General features: G+C 34.0%; 2 protein-coding genes across 2 annotated transcripts in view; one reads left to right on the forward strand and one right to left on the reverse strand.

The window, feature by feature from the left end:
* The window catches only part of LOC106681596 (Fibroblast growth factor receptor 1 oncogene partner 2), a 41,131-nt gene extending 29,161 nt beyond the window's left edge, over positions 1–11,970 (forward strand). Inside the window, exons 4-6 of the mRNA XM_014421995.3 lie at positions 995–1,168; positions 1,945–2,070; positions 9,980–11,970. Coding sequence (XP_014277481.1) covers positions 995–1,168; positions 1,945–2,070; positions 9,980–10,051 — 372 coding nt within the window. The 3' untranslated portion in view covers positions 10,052–11,970. The remainder of the gene's footprint in view (positions 1–994; positions 1,169–1,944; positions 2,071–9,979) is intronic.
* Positions 11,971–24,302: 12,332 nt separating this feature from the next.
* The window catches only part of S1P (membrane-bound transcription factor site-1 protease), a gene marked incomplete in the record, with an annotated part of 80,081 nt that continues 78,438 nt past the window's right edge, over positions 24,303–25,945 (reverse strand). The window contains 1 exon segment of the mRNA XM_067046355.1: positions 24,303–25,917.

Genomic DNA, 25,945 nt, shown 5'->3' on the forward strand with positions numbered 1-25,945 from the left:
TTTTATGATATTTAAAACTGCTCACATGGACTTGACTGAAGAATACGTACCGCCATCTTGGCTTTGTTTTTACGAAGTTATTATAAACAATGAAACTTGGTTAGTTTGCTTTTTGGATAAACAAAGCAATGAATATTAAAATGATACATAAAATAAAACATATTAAAACCATTTATACATCAAAATATACTATTTACACAAAAAGAGCATATTACAATTGATTGCACTGAATAAAAAAAAATTTCTGAATGTTTGCTAACCCTAATGTGCGAATTTCTGACGATTCACTGAACATAAAATTTCTTAAAGCCATTAATATCAGCTTTAAATAATAAATGTGGAATTCCACTTCTAAAAATAGTTTCTTCTACTGAATCAAGTAATGACTTCTTGGGAGGGTTTAAAAATCCTGTTTAACAATCCTTGTTTTAATAATCCTGATATCTTGGCTCGATCTAAGGGATGTCTTGGCAGAATCTTTTCCCCTGCTCACTACTTATATCTCCACCAAACATAATCACAAATCGTGAGTTGTAAAAAAATAAGGTACCTCCCTTTATCCTGATCACTTGCACACCTTTAACCCAAAATAGTGGTAGGAAGCAACTCTTACCAGTGAGCTGAGAATGTCTTATTACCATAAATTTAACAAAATTTCTTCTCTGCTTAGGTACTTTTCCATGGGATTTTGTTTAAGAAACATTTAGACTGAAGGAGAAAAAATTTACTGCTACACAGGCTATAACCTAGGAAATGAAAATAACCGATATAAAGTGTCATAGTAGCAAGATGTATTTTCTTTGTTGCTCAGTGTTACTTACATCCCTACCCAAGATAATTTAAGCAATCAATTAGTTGCATGAATACTGAATACTCCTGCTTCAAAAAATTTTTCTACTTTCATCATGGTTCTATTTACATTTTCTTAGTCATATTTGTTTTGTTGAGAATGTGTTTTGGGTATAGATCATAAAATTATTTATTTATTTTTTAGGAAAATAGACATTTACGTGATTTGCAACAAGAAAATCGTGAATTAAGGGCTGCTTTAGAAGAACAACAGAATGCTCTAGAACTTATTATGTCTAAGTATCGCCAGCAGATTACTAAATTAGCTCATTCATCTCAGATTGATTTAACCAAGTTGTATAACAAAAAATATACTGAGGTTAGTATTACATATTACATCAAGGGCATTTTCATACTTTCCGGTACATATAATTACATCTTTTCACACTGTATTGCTATATCAGTGCCCTCCCCATACTTCTTTTTTGTGGCTAAGATACACTGCAGCTTATTTAGTACTATTAGTTTATTAATTGATATGCTACAAAACTGCTAATATCACATGATAAATAAATCTGGTGTGATGCAATCATCACAAAACTGTCGTTTAGTACCATTATTTTAGTTAAAATTAATTCTTTTATATCATAATTTTAATTCTTTTATAATACAGAGAGTAATTGAAATTAAAACTGACTATTATAACCACGGAAAACAAAACATTTATTTATAAGTTCGGTTTATTCATGTGTTTTCATCACTCTCCATTACCTTCCTGCTATTATACATGTTAGATGTTAATATTTATAAAACCTTTCGCTTTCCTAAGGTATATTATATGTACATCTATGTCACTACTCTCGTTTCCGGAAATTTGTTTACAACCTAGGTGTTAAAGGCCAAAACTGTAGTTTCGTTTTTTTAATTAAATTTTTAATTACTTCCAATTGGTTTTTATTTTTTTGTTAATTATAAGTATATGTCTTTCTATATGTAGAAATGCATTTTCCTGGGAGGGGTTAAATGGAAAGGAGAGGGTTCCTAGTCCATGGACTTAATTCAGTGCCAGCTTTGCTGCCGAGTGTTAAAATGCCCATTTTTTTTTATACTAACACAATAGATAATTAAATTAATGATTAAATTATATATTTACAGATCATTATTGATCAGGCTATTAAAATTAGTGAGATGACACATATTATGGGAAAAGCAGTACAAGCAGATGAAGATAATATTCTTAAAACTGAAGAAGAACTTCATCAATTAGCGACAGAAAACAAGGTAACATAGACTATTTAAAAAATACACTTTCATTGTACATTATGCTTAGTACTTATATAATATTATTTGTAAAATTTCAAAATATCTATTATGTTTATAAAAAAATATCTAGTCCCATCAAGAATATTAATATAAATTATATTTCTTTATTACCAGATCGGCCTAGTGGGTCTTATATGGTTATTTTAAGGCTTTGTTAGTTTTATTAACAGTTGATAATTTGGGGGGGGGGAGGTATAGTCTCGTACAAAAGACAGACATCCCTAACTATGTACAATCCTTTAACCAATTATAAATATTAAATATCAATTGCTAAATAAAATAATAATATAATTAAACATTGAAAGAAAAAATAACGAACAAAAACTAATGATATATTATATATATAAATATAAAATAAATAATTGACTTATACTGAAAATATAAGTCGAGAAAATGAATAAATAAAAATGAATTAATATAGAGTGAATTGCAGGATGTCTTGCAACAGGCTGGGCTAAAGTCTTTGGGATGTGGTTGGATTTCCAATGTTATAAGAGACTGCACTTTTAATTATGAGTAGCTGGGATTGGAATTTCGTAAACCAATTTTTTGATGAAATCATCTATCAATTCTTTTTGTAGTTCACCTTAATATTGTTTTGCAGATGGGGATAGTTTCATCTGGTTTTAATCCAAATTTTCTATTGATGATAGGATACAGCATTGCTAAACTTGCATAGACTTGGGCTAATTTGATATTGCTATGGTGATTCCTAGTAAGGTGACGATCATGATGAACTCCAAGGTATCTTTATTCTAATTCTTCACAGGTAGGACTCCATTGCAATTCTTTACCTTTGAGAATCAGTTCAGGTGGATTTGATGAGCATCAAAGAGTAGAAATTTTTAAGTAAATGTTTCAATGTTGAGATTTATTATCCATCTGGTAAAGTATTATTCCAGATCATGAGTGTGTCGTATATTTCTGGCCATAATGTCACTGGGTTGAGAAAAAATCACTGTACTCTCAGCAAACATATCTATGGAGGTATTTGTGTACTGTATATGATGAAAATAAAAATTAAAGAGAATTGGGGAAAGAACAGAACCTTGTGGAGTACTAGCATAGATTTTTTTAATGGTGGAATTTGTGTTATTTATTCTAGCCGTAAATGTTCTACCATTAAGGAATGAACAATATTATACAAGTATTTTGGAGTGTCTATTTCTTTTGTTTGTATAGGAGATCCTGATGCCAAACCTTATCAAAAGCTTTTTGGAATTCCAAGAATGAGACTAGTGTGTGCTTCTTCATTTCAAGTCCAATTACTATGAATTCTGTTTAAATCAAATTTAAATTTTAAAGAAATTTCTTAGGGGTGGGTTAAATTAATTAATTAAGAATTATAAAAGAACAGGACAAATAATTTGAAAAACTTCTCAAGCTAGGAGAAAAAAAAAAAAGGATAATAATAACAATAAACATTTCATAAATTAATACAATAATCAATGCGTAATGTTGGGCCTTTGTCAGCTGACATTTCACTCAGGCCGTAACTTCCCCCACCAGTTTACAAACAATCCTCGTAAACTTATATATCATAATACAATAACATATAAAAAAGAAGACAATTAGAAAAAACTATTTACAATAACTTATAGACAATTATCAATAGACGTCCTCGTAAACTTACCTTGTAATTGAATGAATGACCTAAAAAAAAATAGTGGTGATGTCGTTAACCTTATATTTCCTGTTTTCTCTCTTCATCATGCACATGGTCTTTGTCTTCCAAATGATGTGGCGTCGTTTGTCATTCACCATGTTTTCGAGTACCTTCATCTCCTACCGCCTCTCCTTCACATAGATGACCCTGTTTTCTTTCAGCGGAATCTCATGTACTGTTTTCCCTGTTGCTCCCGGTACACTCCCTTCTCTAAAAAAAGTATCATCATATTCTTTCATGATATGGTCTCTCCAGTACCCTCCCTGATTAATAGCTCCTATTCTTGCTTCAGATTCTCCTGCTTGGTTTTGGCATATATATTTCTTCTTTCCAATTTTGATGTTCCACTTACATCCGTGATTCTGTATCCTTTCTCCAACTTTCCCTAGCAGGTCACAACCAAATAATCATTTGGTAGTCTCGGAACATCTTTCCTACTACATGGACCATTAGATGCTTCCCCTTAGTCCCTCATTTACTTAATTCAATTTCCACTTCTCCTTCTACTCTGCAGGGTGATTAACTGGCATTGACACTCCTGGACCTGGAGCACCTTCTTTCTGCCATTTATGTTCTTCAGAGCCTTTCTGCACACAATGGTATTGGAACTCCCTTAGTCCACCTAGTATCTCACGCCTCCTCTCACTCGTATGATAGACAACCGCTGTGGCTCTCCTCTGACGCTCACCAACGTGCGGCCACCCCTCCATGAATATGATCCTCAGATCTCTTCCTTTGTCCTGCCAGCCTCCTCAGACCATCTCCACACGTTCCTCCTGTTCTGTTGTCTGTCATGAATTCCGACATCGTTTTCTTCTGCTTAAACCTCTGAGGCCTCAGACGTGTTATCACTAGTAGCTCATTCTGACCATGGAGAAATCCTTCTCCTCACATGCTGGGTATTCACCTCCATCGGTTCTACCTTGTTTGATTTGTGTCTTCAAAACATGTAAGAACATTGTCTCACTATATGCCCCTCAATTCCACATTCGAAACAACGGGTACGCGAGCACTGGGCCATCAAGTGCCATATCTTTCCACACCCATGACATTTGCAGTCCTCTAGCCGACTGCTGGTTCTGGGTTTTGCTTGCCCTGATCTCCTGTCACTCGTTTTCTCCCTACCGCTATCCTTGTACTCTCTTCTTCTCCACGTGTTTCTCGGCCGTAGATATTCTATCCATGTCCATCCCTGCTCTTCTATTTCCATTCAGGCCTCCACCTCTCTAGTGCTTGTTTCTATGAGATCATGAGCACATTCCACAAACAAGTGCTCTCTCGGAAATCCCTCCTTCTTCCCCAGCTCTTTTGCCAATGTCCATGTTGTACTGGCTGAGTATCTCCTTTTATCTGGTGATCCGTGCAGAAGTCTCCTTCAATTTACCAGCCCACTACAATGGTCTGTGGTTGGTGTGTACCCGAAAACATCTCCCAAAATTATATGGCCTTAAGTGTTCCACTCCCCACACGATCCCTAGCAACTCACATCCCAGGGCACTGTAGTGGGTCTCCACATCAGTGAGATGTCGACTCGCGTACGCTATGGGTCGCTCTCCCTCTTCGTATTCCTGCAATAACACCGCCCCAAGAGCATATTCGCTTGCATCAGTCGTGAGGGTGAATTTCTTCTTGAAATCAGAGAATGCCTTCAGAGAACCTTCTCAGGTTCTCTATCTCTTCTCTGATGTGTTGTTGAAGTGCTTTGGGATAGATTGGAAATCCATACATGGATTTCCAAATTCCATACATGTATGGAATCCATACATGGGATTGCCTTTCCTTTACATAAAGTCACCCTATTTTGCTTCAGTGGACTCTCATGAACTGTTTCCCCAGTAGCACTCAGCTCAGGTACACCCCCTCCTTAAAAAAAATATCGTCAAATTGTTCAGAAATTCTGGCTTCCAAACTCTTCCCTTGTTTGTTTGTTTGTTTATTCAGAAATTAAGGTGTAAAACCTACCGGTCATTAATGCCAACTCTTCCCTTGCATCACTGCACCTACCCTCTCTTCCCGGCCCTTAGGAGTCTCCGGCAACTATATTTCTTTCCTCCAATTTCTATGTCCCATTGCCCCATTTTGTTCTTTATCTGCACCTCCACTTTATCTAATAGGTCGCACCCTATAATTACTTGGTAGTCCTGAAGCATCTTTCCCATTACATGAGCCGTAACTTGTTTCCCTAAAGCACCCTACTTACTAAAGCCCATTATTGCCTCCCCCTCAATGCTGCAGGACCCACCCAGGGTTATCAATTGTTTTCTCTCCCCCATCCAACATCTCCAATGCTCCTCGCCCCACGATCTTACTTGAGCTTCCGGTGTCCACCAGACTGTTTACGCATCCCTTCACTCATATTATAGGCAGGCCGCCATACTTTTCACATACATTGTAATTCCTTAATATGCGGCCATTCCTCTGCAGACATCCTCCTCAAATTTTGTGTACCTTCCCTCCTCTTGGCCCTCTTCTCCACGCTCCTCTGCTACTAAGCCCGCTTCTGTTTATGGGTTCCTGAGTATCTTCTTCCATCTCTGATACTCCTGAAGATTCGCTCTGTCGTAGTCATATGTTTTTCCTTCTCACCTGCTGGGCATTCACCTCCATTGGCTCCCCTTGGCCTGCGTCTCTTCTTTTATACATATAGGGGCATTGCCTAGCTATATGGCCCTCATTACCCCATTCAAAGCATTTCGTGCGCGGGCAATGATCCACTAAATGCCCACTCTTTCAGCAACTGTGACACTTCTGGTCCTCCCGCCGACCATTGTTTCTGGATTTCGTTTGGTTCCTTCTATTTTCTTGGTGACTAGATCTCTCTCTTCTACCATCACCGTGTTCTCTCCTTCTCCAAAGGTTGAACATGTTTCTTGGCCGTTGATATTCTATCTGGGTCCACCCCTGCTCTTCTACTTCCATTGGGGCCTCTACCTCTCTAGTACTTGCATCTATGAGATTTTGAGCACATTCCAGAAACGAGCGCACTCTTGGAAATCCGTCCTTCCACAGCTCTTTTGCCTATTGAACTTTTAGTATCATTGATAGGAATTGCATCCGACCCTGTACCTGGATTGTTTCCATTATCTCGCTGAGTTTATCAGTGATTCTAGCATGCCAGGAGTTCTGCGACATACTACCCACTAGACTGCTTTCATTTTTTTGTCTCTCTGATCATCATGAATATGTCCTCCTCTGGGGCCCACTGTCCTCCTCCGTACGCCTTCTTTAATCTTTCTTTGATAACTCTCCAAGGGGTCTCTTCATCCGCCTGAATCTAATTGAGGATGATCCTTTTCACTCTGCAGACCCGCAACACAACCGCTGTTTTTATGCCTTCACATCTTCACTATCGAGTAGATTTTTGATAGATTTTACTTTGATTTGGCTTATTAGTCGGTCACCCCTTTTATGAAGTGGCTCAATTCTCCTGTTTCCCCAGTAAATTTTTTGAGGTCAGAAACAGCCTTCCTCGAATCTTGGGCATTTGCTGTGCGAACCTTTTTTCCTCTTAAGTGTTGTGGTATGGGCTCCCGCTAGAGAAACTTCCGGTAGTGGGGCAATCTCTGGCGGTGGAGGAGTCACCTCCATGGGAGGTGCGATATCGACCCCGTTTTGATTTAAAGCTTCCAGGTTCAAGACCGCTTGTCTGACGATACTGTTGGCAGCCATTACTTAAAACAAATTAGAGAAAAAAAAAATTGGGAGCTGAGAAAACATCAATAAAAATTCTTCTTGAAAATAAATTACTCTGGTATCTAAAGCTCCTGGGTTTCGGTATATAAATGATTTTAGTTATGCTTTTATTTTATGTATCAACGTTAAATATTGTTCATTTGTTTTGTTGAACCAAAAAGCAAGCTAACCAATTTTCATTGTCTATAATAAACACATACTAAATAGCCAAGATGGCGGCGCGTGTCCTCCAAAAAGCTCGTTGAATAGCGGCCATGTTGAGCAGATTTAAATATTTTAAAAAACTTTATTTAACTTCTCATCATAATTGTAGTTACAGTAAATTTAAGAAAAAGTAGAAGTTAAGAATAAATATTAAAGAAAATTATTCATAAAGGAAATCATAAGAAAAAACTCAAAACCGTAGTGCTACAATCGATGTTGAGAACTAATACCTAGAGAAGGGGAAAGAAGAAAACTTGGTTTTTGAGGATTCGTTGCTTAGGCACAGGCGGGGAATGTTTCCTGGATGAGGAGGTCCTTATCATCTTTTGTCTAGCTCAAGGGTGGACATCTTGAAAAAGAGGACATTGAATAGTCACCAAGAAGAATAAGGGACTCTTGTTTTGGATTGCCAGTGAATGAGATGAATGAAAACTTTTAGAGGACAAATGCTTTGTTAACAGTCAGTGTTTTTCTCCTGAAAGATTGTTTACAGCAAGTGTTAGTTTGTTGAGAAAGAAGACAAAGAAAACCATCTGTCATCATAGAAGATTGTGTAAATTGGTTAGTTTCGCTCTACCTAAAATTAAATACATTTGTAAAAGTAGATATTAATTTAATTAAGTGTTATTAAAAAAAAAGTGTCTGCTCTGATTGCCTAGAAACGCGTCCTGAGACTAAGAGTCTATAATATTATAAATAATTAAAAATAAAACTATACTTTAGAATTGAGAAAAAGTTAAAACTATATAAAATTCTGTTTATTTTATTTTCAATAATTTTTGAATATTACAATATATACATTTGAATCAACTGATCTACTCGATTTTCGACTATGAGTTGTACAGCTGACTGTAACTTACACACATATATATATAACTTTATATATAATAACTTTTTCTCTTGACTGTTAATAATATGTATTTTTGTGAATCTTGGGTGTCAGTCAATAAGATAACTATATTGAGATGACTTTCACAACAATTGTCTATTACAGTATGTTCTACATTGATTTGATACTACTAACTCTTGATACTTAATTCAGCTCTTTCGCATAATTGTTGTGTAAAGGCATTCTGATGGATTGCTTTTGACCACATGTCCCACCCATCTTAACCTCTTTGCCTTCATATCATTAGATATTGACTGATCAGTCTGTCCAAGCAGTTCACTGTTAGTTCTCCTCCCCATATGTTAAGGCTCTGATCCCATATCCCTGCTGTAATTGTACAGAGGACTTTCCTTTCAAATCTTTTGATTCTACTTTCTAGGGTACCTGTTAAAGCTCAGGTCTTGTAGCTGTATATAAGAGCTAGTTTTATCATGTCATTGTAGATCCTTAGCTTCAGATGTTGAGTGATTCTTTGGGATTTCAGTATTCTTGCCTTAAAGAAGAAGGCTGTATTTGTGCTTGTTATAGGCAGGTCTATCTCATTTCATTTATCATTTATTGAGGTTATTGTGGAGCTGAGATATTTGAAACTACCTACTTTCAGAAACAATTTGTTATCCACACTGACTTTGTTGTTAGGGTTGATTTTTTGGCTTACAATCATATACTTTGTTTTATATTCATTTACTTGCAAGCCAATTTCCTCTGCTTCTCTTATTAGTCTTTGCATGTATGCTGTCATTCATGTATTTTAGGATTTTATGTTTCATGCCAAGTGCACCCCACCATTTTCATGTAATGTTCTTAAATAGGGTGTCCCATTAAACACGCTCATTTTTCTTATCTGTACAATTTTTTGAATTTAAATTTTATTTTCTCAGTGTCCTATCTGTTCTATGGGGTATATTATTTGAGGTTATCATTAGTTTTTTTTAACCTTCAATGCACATAACTCTTGACTTCAAACAGTGTGGAAAATCGTAAAAATATTGGGAACAAAATTGTTTTAGAATTAACTTTTCTGTAATAATCCGTCATAGTTTAGGTTTCATCAGGTGTATGAGGAAATTAAAATGGTTGCCATGATAATGAAGCCTTAATTAAGAAATGCCTTAATTATGATTATGGATTCTTACTGTAAATATGGAACATTAATTTTTTTAAATGATATGGTAAATTCCTTGACCTTTTATAGCAAACTAGTTTTTTTAATGTATTATGTTTATTATAAACAATGCCATACTATTGACAATTTACTTTCACAAATAAATGGTGCCTTCTATCGGACTGATAATCTAGAATGTGGGTTAGTTACAAAAGGGTTTTGGACCCCTCCTGTAATTAAAGTCAAAAGGGCTTAGCTTTTTTTTTTTAGTGTTAGCTTTCCTTAAGTCATTAATATTTTTATTTTTCAGGGTCTTCGGGAGCTGTTAGCCATTTCATCAAAGCATGATCCAATTTCTTTAGTAAATGAGCCGTATACCTAACTGAAGTTTAGTTTACGTACATTTAGATGTATTTATAATTATTCAAAAAGGAATGTATTTTTATATACACATATTTTTCATAAGTCATGACTGACAGTTAATTAAAAACATATTCATGAAGTAATATGAATCTCCTGCGGCATTTATAAGATGTTTGGGTTCTGTTCCCTAGGTATATATAATATGTGTATATATATATAAATGTAATTTATTCAGTACTATTTAAGAATAATTTGTCTTATATTTTTATATAATTGATGATTATTAAATAGTCAAAGGAAATATTTATTTGATGGTTAAGGTTACTTTTTTCGGAGTGAGGCGTTCTTGTAGATTAAGGTCTAATCTAGTTCAGTTTATTATTGCTATAATGATTTGAATAATGACCTTAAATTATAATTTAATGTTCTTAGTATCTTATCACCAAAACTTCTTATTAACCAATATTACTGGTTTCAAAATAAAACAAAACTATACATGCAAGTACATACTTTTTGTCAATCTATTTTAAATAGCTTAATTGTTAAATCTTAATTATAATTAAAGTAAATAATCAATGTATGGAGTATAATATGTGTCCAACTATCTTGCTGGTTCAAATTTAAGCATGATTTTCTTCTTTAAACATATTTATTCGGAAGGGTAGTTAAGGATTTAATTTCAACTAGTTGCTTTAGTAATTTGGCTTATATCATTTAATACACATTTATCCAAACATTGTTGCTTTAAGCCTAAGCTTTTCTGTTTTGTATAGTAAATACATTTATTAACCATTATTTCTCTCTTATTTGGATGTCATAGTTATTCATTATGAAAGATTAAAAGATAAATAAAAGTTATTTATTTGTCTAAAAAGATGCCCATGCATTAGAATAAGTGAAATTATAATTATTAGTCAATGATTAATTAATTTTAGCCTTCTAACAATAACCATTTAATTAATATTATTAAATTCTTGAACTGCTTTATCTTAGTAATTGAAAATTTGACTCTATGTTCGTTAACACAATTATATAAAAGTGATTATTTATGTAAATATCTATTGGTCTTTGAAACAAAAGAAGATACATCATAGATATTCCTCAAACAGAAAGATTAAGCTTGTATATTTAAGGTCTTACATTTAGTAAGACTTTTTTAATTATGTTTTCTCACTGTTTCCATTTCCGCTTTTCATTTATTTCAACAAAGTTTTTTCTATTTTTCTAAAAAAAATACTAGAATGAAAATTAAAATAGTTATAATTAGACTGAAGTTTGCATTGGATTATATTTGAACTTGCAATGAATTTTTAAAAAAATTGAACAATATTTCAGCAATATTAGATTTTAAAATTTTCAATTAGCATACGTGCATTTCTAATATTACACTCACTAATACTTCCGGTGCCAATTCATGTATTTATAAAAATAAAAATTAGGTAAACATATGTTACAAATTCATTAACTGCAATTTTATATTGGAAGCATAGAAAGATGCAGAATTTAGTTCTGTTGATATGTATATAAAACATATATGCACACACACACACACACACACATATACCTATAAACGAACTAATTATTGGAATATATGAAACCATGATTAACCTCAACAATATTTTGATCCAGAATAGAAAGAATAAACATGTATTAGACTAAGATTTTGTCATAATTTTTATATATTGTATTTTTATATAGATTCAACATTTTACATTATTGATAAAATTTTCACAAGGGTGCTGAAAATTCTTAAAAGCTCTTACGAAAATATGCTTTTCAAGTAAAGAACTCCAACAAATCTGTATTATATGATACATATACAGTTTTCTGCATGATACATCCATGAAAAATACTTCATTACATGCATCATGCATGAAATAAACAATCTTCTCACAGGGTTACTGTGTGAAATAAATAAATGATTTTTAAATATGCAAATATTGTATTTTCCTAAAATTTACTTTGTACTTGTACTCCTATTCATTTCTAAATTATATATCTGTATGTTATGAGGGAAATATTCTAATACAGTTGAGTCTTTGTAATCTGACACATATAGGGACTGGGGTGTATGTATGTATGAATGTATATTTATCTTTGCTCTTAATTTATTATCCTTAATGAGTGCCTGTAACCAGGATCGGCAAGTCTTGCTAATCTGTCGTATTCCTAGTGAAATTTACACTCAAACTGGTCAAATTTTGAGATAGCAGAAATAGATAAGAACAGGTGGGTCATTCTTACCAGGCTTGTCAATCCTGGCCCTTTTAGCAAGATGGTCTTTTGAAAATATCATACATCTTCATCAAAATATTTGAGTGTGTTCTCAAACATATCTGTTTTTAGGATCAATATTATTGTGAGTTTTTTAATTGTTAATAATTTTGAAATGCTCAGTTCGGATTCAGGGAGACCTCTCACCAGAATTTGAGTCCAGGAGGGGGGTGAGGCAGGGCAATGGCCTCGCATGTCTATTGTTTAATCTGGCCCTCGAAAAGGTAATTAGGGATTCCGGAATACAAACCTCTGGAACAATCATTGACAGGCTAATAGAGGTGCTGGGATTTGCCAATGACTTGTACCTGGTGGCAAGATCCTTTCAGGCGCTGATGGATGTATTTCTGAATCTAGCTGAAGTAACAGAAGCAATGGGCATGACGATTAACCAGGCAAAAACTAAATGCATGCGAGCTGGCCCTGGTATAGTGGCTGCTGTTGGTGGGGAGGTAAAGATGGGTCCATTTACGTTTGAATGTGTTGACCAGTTCACCTATTTAGACTCAATAGTCAGCAGCAATAACAGGATCACCCTGGAAACAAGCCAGCGTCTTATGAAGGCTAACAGATGCTATTTTGGACTCAGGAAGCACTTAAGGAGTCGAGTTGTCACTCGCCACACCAAATGCCATCTCTACAAGACACTAATCCAGCCAGTCCTCACTTACGGATCAGAATCCTGGACCCTGACAAGTGCTGAAGAAAAGGAAATCTTGATCTTCGAAAGAAAAATTCTGCGCCGAATATTTGGCTGTGTCAAGGTTGGTGAGAATTGGAGGATGCTAACCAAAAGTCTACGAGGTGTTCGGTGAGGGAGATGTGATGCTACACATAAGGCTGGGGAGTTTACGCTGGGCTGGCCATCTCTTCAAGATGTCAGCGGTTGAGATCCCGAAGAGGTTGCTGGATGGTAGGCTGCATCGGACCAGAGGAAGAGGCAGGCCAAGGCTGAGATGGGAGGATGCCGTCATCAGGAATTCCTGAGAACTTCTGAGCATCCGCAACTGGAAATAGACCAAGCTACATGGCAAAGGCTCATTGAGGAAGCCAAAGTCCAAACTGGGCTGTAGCGCCACGGATAGATAGATAGAATAATTTTGAAGAAATGTGAATTTGAAATTTCTTATTATACTTGCTCATGCAAATTTATAAAGATCTTAAAGTTTTGTTACCTATTGATGAAAAAACTTTTTTCTGTTAATCCTGGTAGTGGAAACAGTAAGCTACCCTATTCAAGATGGGTTTCTATTATTTTTTATTTTATTTCTGGAATGGATGAATGATGAATGAATAGTTAACTAGGCTAAACAAATTATTTTGGAAATAAATTTTTTAAAAGAATTAAATAAATAAAGTTATTTCATGATGGATGGAATAATTATTTTTGAAATTTTATCAATTTTTTTTTACCCCCAAGTCAAAACAAACAGTCTAACATGAAAAAACTATCTAATATGAGCCAACATTTCGCCCCACGTTGCAGTACTTACAGTTGGCAGAAAAAGCATTTCCGTGCTTCCCTACATGGTGGTCTTTCCTTTTATTATCACACACGACAAATCATCTATCTTCCATTTTTTTTTATGAATTTATAATTTTACCTAGTAATTATTGTCAGTTCATTTCAGAATGTCAAGAATAAATTTTGTCATGATGGTAACTGTTATATATTCTGCACCATGACAATTGCAGCTGTGGCTTTAAACTGTAAGCGCCATAACCATAATTCTGGTGGTTTCATTACTGTTGTCATCTATCATGCCAAACCTAATGCGACAGTTCTACCACAAAAGTAAATGCTGTCATGCTTTTACTATCATATAGTTTCCTACAATGTAGTGACTGCGATAAGGATAAGTGCTGGTGTTAAAGTTTCATTATGTAAACGAGATTAAAAGTGACAGTAGCTAAAATCCCACTCCATGTACTGTCAACTATTATGCCAGAACCAAAGCGAAAGTACTGCCATGGCAGTAAATGCTGTCATGACAGCAACTTACTCAGTGGCAGTTACTGCAAAGATAAACCATCTTCCTGTTATAATCATCATTCTCATCAGAAATAATTATTCAATTATATGATCCTATAGTGATTTTGTATCAATTATCGATAGTATCAGTCGAGAAGGTTTTTCCAAGATAAGGTCAGTGTGTTAAGTGTCTTGTGTGATTGTTATTGTTAGATAATATAAAGAGTTCATAATTATGTCAATAATTATTATATGAGAAATGTTTTCTAAGTCAGTACTTTTTATTTATTTACACATCAAAGTTTACAACAAATCCTTTCATTTATTTAATAAGTATATTATTTAAACAGTGCTGGGATCTAGTCTCAAGTATGCTACTATTGCAAACGTAACACACTTGAGAAATAAACAAAAAAAATAAATGTAATTTGTTTTTACTAAGAAATAATCAAATTAATCCATTTTCGTCAACTATATTATGTAGTAGGCCTTTTAATCTTTACCCCTGAAAATAATTCGAAATTAACACACTTAAGATGCGTTTTTTAAAACTGGCGCCAGAAATAAATTTTGGTTAAACTGATTCAACCATATGGAAAATATTTAAAAACAAAATTATTTTAGCGCGCTTCTATTTACTGGAATTTTGGAACTGTGTAACCACTGTGATTATTATTGTTAACAAATTGCTGTGCTGAATATTGTAGTACAAATCGCAGCCGTTTTTATCATTTGTTTGTGTATGAACTTATACAACACGGAAGAACATTTTGATAGTCACTTAACAGAGACAAGAACTACTTACTGAGTTTGTCGTTGCTTCTGGATTGTATAGGGTGTTTTTTTAAGCCCGATAGAACTTGAAATTGTAAAAAATAACACAAAAAATTAAATTGTAATCAAAAATTTTTTTTTATTCGAAAGATCAATACGTGACATTAACATTTGAAAATGATTTCGGGCATATGGGCACCGCGGCTGTTCTTGACGAAGCGCATTCTGGACGTCCAATTTTGGGCCACTTTTTCGAGCACTGCTGGCCGTATGTCACGAATAACACGAACAATGCTGGCCTCCAAGGCGTCAATTGTTGCTGGTTTATCAGCATAAACCAGTGACTTCACGTAGCCCCACAGGAAATAATCGAGAGGTGTCAAATCGCACGACCATATGCGGCAATTTTGCTTATTAACAAACCCGTTAAGCCAAAAATGCGCCTCATCGCTGAACACAATTTTACAGAATGCGCTTCGTCAAGAACAGCCGCGGTGCCCATATGCCCGAAATCATTTTCAAATGTTAATGTCACGTATTGATCTTTCGAATAAAAAAAAAATTTTGATTACAATTTAATTTTTTGTGTTATTTTTTACAATTTCAAGTTCTATCGGGCTTAAAAAAACACCCTATATAATAGGCTGTCAAGCTAAACACAATTTTAACTTGAACTTATTTTTTGCTTACTTGATCAGACTCTGCTATTGAATTTTTTCAAATCGCTACTCATTTATCTTTTTCAGATCGAGTGCTACGCATTACATAACCTTAACCTCTTATTAATATTATTTTTAGAGCCTTATTAGCAACAGTTGATTAAAAATCAGACTGGCTAAAATAACAAATCGAGATTTTTAATGTCAGTCCCAACCCAAACAATGTATCAACAAATCAGAATTTTCTGACCTTCTTTTTCTAGCTCCAAGTTGCCACAAGGCTTTGAGGTTTAGACTTGGATCACTTCCACCACCTGATGCAATCATATCAGAGAGTAGTCTCTTACTCCGAGGTTAAATTTATTTCTGTGAATCAGGTATACTCCGTGTAGGTGATTAGCCTAGAAACAGAAGTCCCTATCCTTGGAACAACCGGCCCTTCAAATATTTATGTTCCCTTGGAAGGAAGAGTGGCTCGGCTATACGACTAGGATCTGAGTTCCTGTTTTCATTTCTGTAAGATATGCGCTTACGGCAGTGAAGGGGTAGCCAGTTTGTACAGTTTGGTTTTTGCTAGCAGTCCTGACAAAAGGACCGAGAGTATAGAAAGTAGAGATCCAGAGAAGAGTGAAATAATAAAACAAAATACATTTCCAAAAATAGAGAAAGAATAATCTGATCCACTAATGTATATTATCACTCACTACTTCTTAAGGAAGAGTCCCTTTGGTTAGTCAATTCTGTGCTTAGTCACCTCTCTCTCTGGGGTGTTATACGCCATCGATAGATACTAAGTATAAGAGTTATCTTTTAGTAGATCACAAGATTCTATTGTAATCTTTGTTTATTCAAATAACACATTTAGAAATATTACAACTTATGAAATGGCTTATTACTTATTTAATGGTCATAGTTCAGGTCTTGGAAGCTAGGCTGCATCATGACGGCCTATAACGATTCTAGCGGATCTACGTAGTTATAGTATAGGCCAATAATAGCAGTATCGCTTTATTGGTGTTACAAAATACTAGTCACAATATCAATTCAGTAAACAAAAGCTCTATCAAATAGTTTTTTAAGTATTTCAAATATGGTAGATTCGGTTCAATCAAAATGTATGCTTTTGTGGATTGTTTGATGCGATTGATTATTACTCACCTTGCCGTACTGAATATTTTATAACAAACCACAGCCATTTACCTTCCGTCGAAGTAGTAAATAAATATGGCATGTTTGAGCTCGTCAGTTTTTAAAACGCACACGGTTATCTCAATTTTTTCAGCTTATTGAATAACGGAGTAAAATCTAACTTTTGTATGAATGTTTCCAGGTGTTCATGTTTCCGTCGAGTAGAACCTCAAAATCTGATTACTATGATTGCACCTAATTTGGACAGCAAGAATTTTCGACCCTGGTTTTACTCGATATGGACCTTGCCAACTTCGTCCATACTTTGACCCATGAATAAATCTTTGGCTCTCCATTACAGTCAATTTGAATAAATCCATTGGCATTTATTATTAGACATTAGAGTTTGATCTTGTAGACATTTTGTGGGTTGAATCTTCAAATTTTATTTGTCCTTCCAAAAGAGATTTTTTTGTTTCAACTAAGAGCCTTTCAGCGTGGAGGAGCCTGTAGCCACTTGGTCCACACATCTCGGTCTCTGGCAAGGATCTTCATCTGAGCCAGCGTTTTTCCTCTTTCCAGACCTAGTCGTTGCATATGCTCCTTGTAGCTCCTTCTAGGTCTCCCTCGTGGCCTTCTACTAGTCGGCCTGGCCTCTATAAATTTTCTTGGCCTTCTGTCTTTCCCTATTCTACAGACGTGTCCATACCACTGGTGCTGTCAGTGTTCAATCACTGATTTCACTGAGGGTATCTGAAGTTATTCTCTTTATCTTTTATTCCTTATCCTGTCTTGCCTAGTTTTGCCCAATATTCTTCGAAAAATCGCATTTCAGCAGCCGTAATCCTGCTGAAGTGCTTGTCTTGGGTGACCCTACTTTCACTGCCATATAATAGGAAGATATACTTTAAAGATATGGAGTTTGATGTCCTTACCTACCTCCCTCTTTCCCACAATAGTATTGCATATTCGGTAGTAAATATTATTTGCTTTATTTATCCTATTATTGGACACTTCTTGGTCTATTTTATCAGGTTTATTGAAGATTGTTCCAAAGTAGGTATAGAAGTTCACATTTTCCAATACTTCATCATTGCACACTATTTTTACGTTGCCCAAGTCCACTTCATCTCTGGCAACAGTCATAACCTTGCTCTTGCGGTTGTTAATACTTATTCCTTTGCGAGCGAGTTCTTCTTGCCACTCTATAATGGCCTGTTGCAATTTTTCATCAGAGTCAATCACCAGCGCGATATCGTCTGCATATAGAAACGCCTGTACTTTTACTGTCCTCATGCTTCACATACCGACTACAGTCCAAGCATTTCTTCTCCTGCATATTTTGTGGATTTCATTCATAAAAACGATAAACAATAATGGACTGAGGCTATCTCCTTGTTTCACACCTCTTTCCAAAGAAAATGGCTTTGATTCTCGGCCATTGAAAAGCACTATTCCTTTAGGGCTTTGGTAAGTTGATTTAATCGTTTCCAGGAGGTCTGCGGGAATTCTTTTGGCTCTAAGTGCTCTGCTGATTTCATATCGGGTAACTGAATCGAAGGCAGCTTTTAGGTCGAAAAAAAGCAATGTAATTACTCTGATTTCTATCCCATGCCTTTTCTACGATTGTTCTGAGGGCGAATATGTGATCCTGGGTTTGTCTTCGAGGGCGTAATCTGACCTTGTCTTCTTCTAGTTTTGTCTCTACCAGTGCCCGTAATCAGCTTTCTAGTGTAGTGTTGTACAGTTTGTATGTTACTTGGAATAAGCATATTGGTCTGTAGATACCACACTCTGTTGTACTATCTTCCTTAGGTATTGGCACTATGATATTATATTCCCAGTCATTCGGAATAACCTTACTTTCCTATACCTTTTGAAAAAGTGCTTGTAGTGATTTTATCATTTCATTACCTCAATATTTGATGAATTCCTAAAAAATGTTTAATACCTAAAAGATACCTCTTTGGTATTTTCCTTTTCCAAGTCTTTAGAATATAAAAATCTACCTATATCCTTGATCTTCTCACTCTACGATAATCGATCTAACACAAGATCCCAACTAGAGATGCAACATCGATAAAAAAACATCGATGTTCAATACTGAAACATCGATGTTTTTCAACATCGATGTATTTTTTTAACCATTTCAGTAACATAAAGACTACGCATGCTCCGGCCAGTCAGAAGTGCTTTTTCAATCTACTAATAGGACATGGACTCCAAAAAAAATCAATATTTTAAAATATAGTTGCTTATAATACATTACCCATAAACATCAATGTTTTTGAACAACTATTTCAGAAACATAAGGTCTGTTCCAACGATCCCGCGTCCTACGACATGAAATAAGTGTTGTTTGAAACAAAGAATCCAACATCGACTACAAAAAACATCATTGTTTTTTTAGACGATGTTACATTCTTTGAAAAAAATCTTCTTACAGGCCGTAGAATGCGGGATCGTTGGAACAGAACCCATGTTTCTGAAATAGTTGTTCAAAAACATCGATATATTTTGGGTAATGTATTGTAAGCAACGATATTTTAAAACATCGATGTTTTCTTAATCGTTGTCGGATACTTGTTTCAAAAAGCACTTTTTACAGGCCGTAGAATGTGGGATCGTTGGAACAGACCTTATGTTTCTGAAATAGTAGTTTAAAAACATTGATGTATTCTGGGTGATGTATTGTAAGCAACATTATTTTGATATTGAACATTGATATTTGAAAACATCGATGTGTTTTTATCAATGTTGCATTCTTTTTTGCAAAAACCACTTCCAACTGCCCGTACTATACGTCGTCTTTAAAACAGACCTTGAGTTACTGAAATGGTTGTTCAAAAACATCGATGATTAGAAAACATCGATGTCGCATCCCTAATCCTAACTGATCGTTTGAAGGGGCCTCTACATGTTGGCCGAGCCATGGCGAACTCAGACATACGCGAGCATGTGGATGGGTGGCTTGGCTTGGTTGGCCTAGGCTCGTTGCCGAGCCGTCGGGAGTCGGTTTTTATGGCCACAGATCAAAAGGGGTTCGTGAGAGCGCTCGTGTAGCATCTACACCATTGTTCTTTGTCTAGTTGCAACTGAGAGCTGTTAGGAGGTTAAAGGTGTTTGTTGGTACTTTTTATAATAAGTTTTATACTTAATCTTGTTTATTTATATTTAATTTCCTTTCATTTTCTTTTTTTGTAATAAAAATAATGCAATCCAAGTGCAATGGTTGAAACTACTAGTACGTCCACCATGCTTGCCTCTCTGAATAACACTGACATGTGGATGGCCCGCTCTTTGTTTACCGAGCATTTGTACGAGCCTCCGATCCGTGGCGAGCGGCCAACATGTGGATCCACCTTTAATTCCACCTATATACCCTCCCACAGAACAGGCTCCTTTAACGAATCCTTCGTCATATGTACAACCTCCTTCTGGAATTCTCTTCCTATCTGCATTCGGCAATCCTAGTCCAACCTTTCCTTTAAACAATACCTATTCCTTCACCTACTATGTAACCAACCTCCCATCATTCTGAACAATATATACAGCCATAATTAATTACTATTATAATGTAACCTAACGCTTTTATGTAATCTCAATATGTATACAGACAATTTTTAAATGTATGTCAGACTAATAATTTTAATTTGAACACTATGTATTTATTATTAGGGGAAATCTGTCTCAGAGTAAAATTATTTGTTCATTTCATTTCATTAATACAATGCTTGCTTGCATTATTCACGTGGACTCGTTAAATGCTATTTTAAATTCAGGAGTTGAATTTTTTTTTTTTTACTGTTGTCATGAAAATGAAAAAAATTAATGGAAATGAGAATTGGTGGGTAATTTAATAATTAATTTCATATAAAAAGTAGTTAGTAGAGTTAGGAGGTAGGTAAGAATGAGATATAGGCTAGAATATACACGATAACTGAAAGGGCACCAGTCTTTCACCTCATCGCAACACTGGATGGAACCAGTCTCCAGAAATTATTCAGGAAAAGTTTACACTAGAAGAGGGCGCCATTCTCCTGATTTAGAGAGTATTAAGCACGAGAGGAGCTATTCCTCAAAACGTGTGGCTGTTAGAAAAGCAAGGTGAAAGGATGTTAAAGAAATAATGCTGAAAAACACTCTTTTTTTAAATCAACACAGGCAAAAGCAATAAAAATTTCAGTTTCTTTTCACTAGATTTTGTTGCTGCTCTGCTCAAAAGGGAACAAATCAGTTTTCCAACATTCTTTTTTTCTAGGATTAATAGTTAATATATCACATGATTAATAAAACTATAGTAACTTAATGAGTAGCATATAAATTAATTTAGAAATTATCACAGAGTTATCTATTTTATTAGGTCACAATGAATATAATTAGAAAGAAAATCCTTTAAAAGACTTTAAATCAAAGTAATTGTCCCACCTACCGCGGATTCCAACAGGTGCACATGAGGCGGCGATCGTCAGGCTGACAGAGATAGTGTGAGGATTATCTCATTCTCTTACTTACCCCTTCAGGGATTAAATTTTGTTCCGTAAGAAATTACAGGTTTGTTAACCAAGAAATGTCTCAATTTATTTAATGAAACTCTCTCAACATGCAATAAAGGGTTCCCGGTCGTAATGTACGTAGCAGGCCTCCGAAATATTAGTGGACAAGTCAAGTTCAGACTTCTATTTAAATTTTTAAAAATATTCCATTAAGAAAGTTTTTCTCGTTTCACTTTTCCTTTCAGAAATTTAAATTATCTCGTAATACATTTCTTATCTGGATACGTATTTCATGATTTGAACACGGTATTTTTTATCAATTGTTGACATAGGGTTTGCTGGGTTTTAGTATGATTCCCCATTCTTAAGTAATTTTCTCACCCCCTGAATATTTTTATTATTACCGCCTGTTTATTTCGTTAGAAATGTTTAACAGACCGCCACTAGTCAGCACATCTCTTAACTAGGTTCAGCCAGCAAAAGGTTCACTAGACTAGCTACTAATTTCATTGTGCCAGCGATATTAAAGAAAGTCAATCTTTGTTTAATAACACAATTATTTGTTTTTCTGTAAATATGTAATTTATTACTTTTACTTAAAATAAAATGATAACAAGGAAATTAACTGACGTACACGAAAAAGATCAAGGTAATTCAAACACCTGGCGTCAATTGCAGTTATGTAAAGATCACCTTTCCAAACTTGAAGAATCAAGGATAACTGATTTTCTAAGTTCCTCTTGAGATTACTGCTGCTGTACATCAATTTATTTAAGTCTACTTAACTGTGACACATGGTTTTCTCATTTCCTTCATATGGAAGTGAAAATTCACTTAACCTTGCCATGATCGGAAAGATTATATAACATCGCACTTCTTTCTAATTGGTCATCTCTAATAAAATATGAACCTGCTACCTTGTAAATAATTGTACAGCTTCACTTTTTCATGTGGTCAGTCTGCATATACAAAAAAGGAACTGAACTAGTCAAGAGATTAGACATAGGGGTTAAAAATACAAGGAGATAACATAAATATTAATGTACATTATAACTAACAGGCCTAGGAGGAATGTATACTGAGTTTAGTTTTAATGAGAGAATATAGTTTAGATCACTATTACACTATGTGATTCAGTGTCAGATGTTTCATTCTCCAATTTTGGTGCTATTTCATTCACAGACATTTTTGAAAATTACAAACCACCTAAATGAGAATGTTTTTATTTTTCTGTTAATATCCTCCTTAGGTCAACATCTCCTCACTTCGAGGTTCTTATCATTAATTATTATCCAGTCATAAAATATATAATACTCATTTTGTGAGTCCCAAATACCGACACAAAGCTGAGGCTGATAAAAAAAAATTTTTGCTTGAGATTGAGCGGACTGTATAATTTATGATTCAAAAACCAAATAAATACATATGCAGACATCATTTTAATAATCTGTAATAATTTCTAAAATTAACTACGACTTATTCATTCAAATTTGAATCTTACTTTTATAGAATGTTCCAGATAAGTTATGGACTGACCTCCACTAAAAATATTTGTTGGGGGTTTGTTTATTCCCATTGAGCAAGCATCAGGGCTGAAAGCCAAAAGCTGTGATCTAATTAAAGCAATTAGAATAGTATTATAAGTAGGTATCCAATTTCCAGTAACTGTAGCTTGTGTTGTAAAACATTATTCAGCATTCTTTCAAGTAATGGCATAAAAGATAATTTAAATTTTATATGAAACACACTTATCACCATAACACTTTTTCGGTATGTCACACAGTTGTTGGTTACTTCCTATTCCTGTTTTTAAGTCCTCAACTATATATCCTTATACAAAAAAAAAACCTTCTACTGAAAGATAGCGAAAGAGAAGTGTGTGAGTGTAGAGTGACATGATGACTTATAGAAAGCAGGCATCAGAAGAAATTAAAAAACAACCTAAAAGGGTGAGGGTCGGACAGTATATGTGTGATCTTGGCTAATTCAACAAACTAATGAAATGAAACAAATTTTTTTTTCATTTTAACTCAAAGCCCTTCTTGAATTAACATAGATATCTATGGTAGTTCTGAAAAACTTATTCTTTAATGGTAGCATTCAGTTTATTTCAGATGTAATTTTTTTTTCTTTTTTAAGTAGATTTGTTACAAAATTTTCATAAAATATTTTCACACAGTTGAGTGATAGAAAAATCAATTAATCCAACTTAGAAACGGGTTTTTATTTATTATTTTTTTTTAAAGAGAATGATTGATTAAAAGTTGTGAATGATCGATTTTTTAAAAATTATAACTGTTATATAATGTCCATTTAAAATGTTACAAATATTTTTAATTTATTTTATTGAATAAATTGAATCTTGGGTAAAAATTTCTTTAAAAAGTAAAGGTTTCCATTAGGAGTCTATTGTTAGGATCATTGGCATATTTATAGGAGATTGGACTTATTTTTTATCGGTATAATTGTTTAGTCTTTACCATACCATTTTTAGTATAAATATAGTGTTTTTCTCCATAATAATAAAAACAAATACAATCAGAAAATAAAATTCATGAATGATAATTGTCTGATTTACAGAAGATTTTGTGATAATTCTTCTTATCCACTACTATAATGTTGTTAAAGTTAATTAAATATTTATGATAAGGAGATATATGTTCATAAACTATAACTTCAAGATCTTTCTTATTTTTTATATAGTCAATATCCATTTTAATAGGTTTGCCATTTGGTGGTTCTGTGCTTATGAGTAGAGGTATAATAAATTAAAATAATCCATACTTAATGACTAATTTTTTTAATTTGAGTACTGTGAAGAATTATTATATTTATCGACACTGATCAATATATTTTCAAAGTATATTCCTATTTATTTTTCAGTAATCTTATCTGTTTTTCATATTTTGACCAATGATGTATAATAATCGTAGAAATTAGCATCAAAACAGCACAAAAACTTATAAATAAATTTAATAAAGAAGTATATTTATTTCATTTTATTTTTACAAACTTACAAAAATGAAAACATAGTAAAACAAATAACAGACTCAAATACTTTTCACACACTAGGAGAAAATCAAAACGGAACTGGAATTTAGGTATTATAATACCAAACTTATTAAAGCAAAAATGGAAGCTTTCATGCCAATCTGACACTACATTGCCAATTTTAAATAGCTTCAGTAAAATTTAAAATACAACCCCCTCCCCCTCCCCCCAAAAAAAGATGAATTTTTCTAACGAAGTTTTAATATTTTAAGAAAGAAGTGATGAAATCAAGAATAATAATGAGACAAACAATCATACAGAATAAGTTACCACCTAAACAAAATCAGATGACAAAGCTAAAAGTTAAACATTGGGTTGTAAAATAAGTTCGTAGCGTTTTTCAATATTTCAATTTAATCCTCTGTGTTTATGAAATCATTTTTATTTGGTCAATAATCTTTACATATTCTAAAAAAGTATAAGTGAAGGTGCTTTTATGCATCAGTTTCAACCAAGATTCCTAATCTTTAAGTAATATTTTGCATGCTCAAAATGGAAGGGAAAAAAGTTCATTTTCGTCATTTAATGATTTTTTATTTCCGAAAAGGATTTCCGGGACGTGATCCCTCACCCACCCTATTCACCAGACCTTGCCCCAACAGGTGTTCACTTATTTCGGGGCGTTCAAAACTCTCTTAACGGGAAAAACTTTAATTCGCTCAAGGACTGCAAAACGCACATAGAGGAGTTTATTGCGCAAAAATCTGAGAAGTTCTGGGGGGATGGAATTAAAAAATTACCTGAAAGATGGCAACATGTAATAGATCATATATAGTTGATTAAAAATATTTACAAGAATCTGAAGTTTTTATTGAAATCACCAGCAAAAAACGCTACGAACTTATTTTAAAACCCAATATTAATTTAAATTGGATCCTCACATAGCTACCACTACTTTTAACTGATAAAATATTTTTCATGAGAAAAGGAGGTAGTATAATGTTAAACTCAGGGAATTCAGTAACAGGTTAGATAGATTTTATGAGCAGTCTTTCAGAGGACATGGTAGCTGATCGTGTTGGGTCCCAAAGTGCTTGGATTAGAATGTTCTAGATTTGATTCCCACCTAGATTAATCAATACTTAAGAAATTAATCTAGACATTCCCACTATGTGGCTAGACCCATGAGGGAGAGGAGTAGGGTTTCCATATTTTAGGTCCATTTTATAATTTTTTTAAAATTATTTAATATCAGAAATATTATATAATATTCTGAGAAAACATGCGACTACAATATGTTAAGAATTAGAATTTGAAAACCTATCAATAAGTCTTCTTAATTATTAACTTGATTGTAAATTGTAATAAACTAGAAAGACAGCTCTGCAGCTTCCATTCTAAAGAGGCAAATTGAACTGGATATAAAATAATGTAATAACTGATGAATTACAAAATGGTTATTGAATTTGATAAGACACAATAATTTGGAGTTATTTACTCCTTAGTACTGACCTTCAAAACAAACTATTGCTTTAATATAAAAATAAAACAATCGGAGCAGAGGTTGTAGATTTTAATTTTTAATTGAATAGTGTGTGTGTATCAGATGTTGCAAACAC

The sequence above is a fragment of the Halyomorpha halys genome, unplaced genomic scaffold, assembly GCF_000696795.3.
Source record: "Halyomorpha halys isolate HHAL.00 unplaced genomic scaffold, Hhal_1.1 Scaffold350.1, whole genome shotgun sequence".
Classification (NCBI taxonomy): domain Eukaryota; kingdom Metazoa; phylum Arthropoda; class Insecta; order Hemiptera; family Pentatomidae; genus Halyomorpha; species Halyomorpha halys.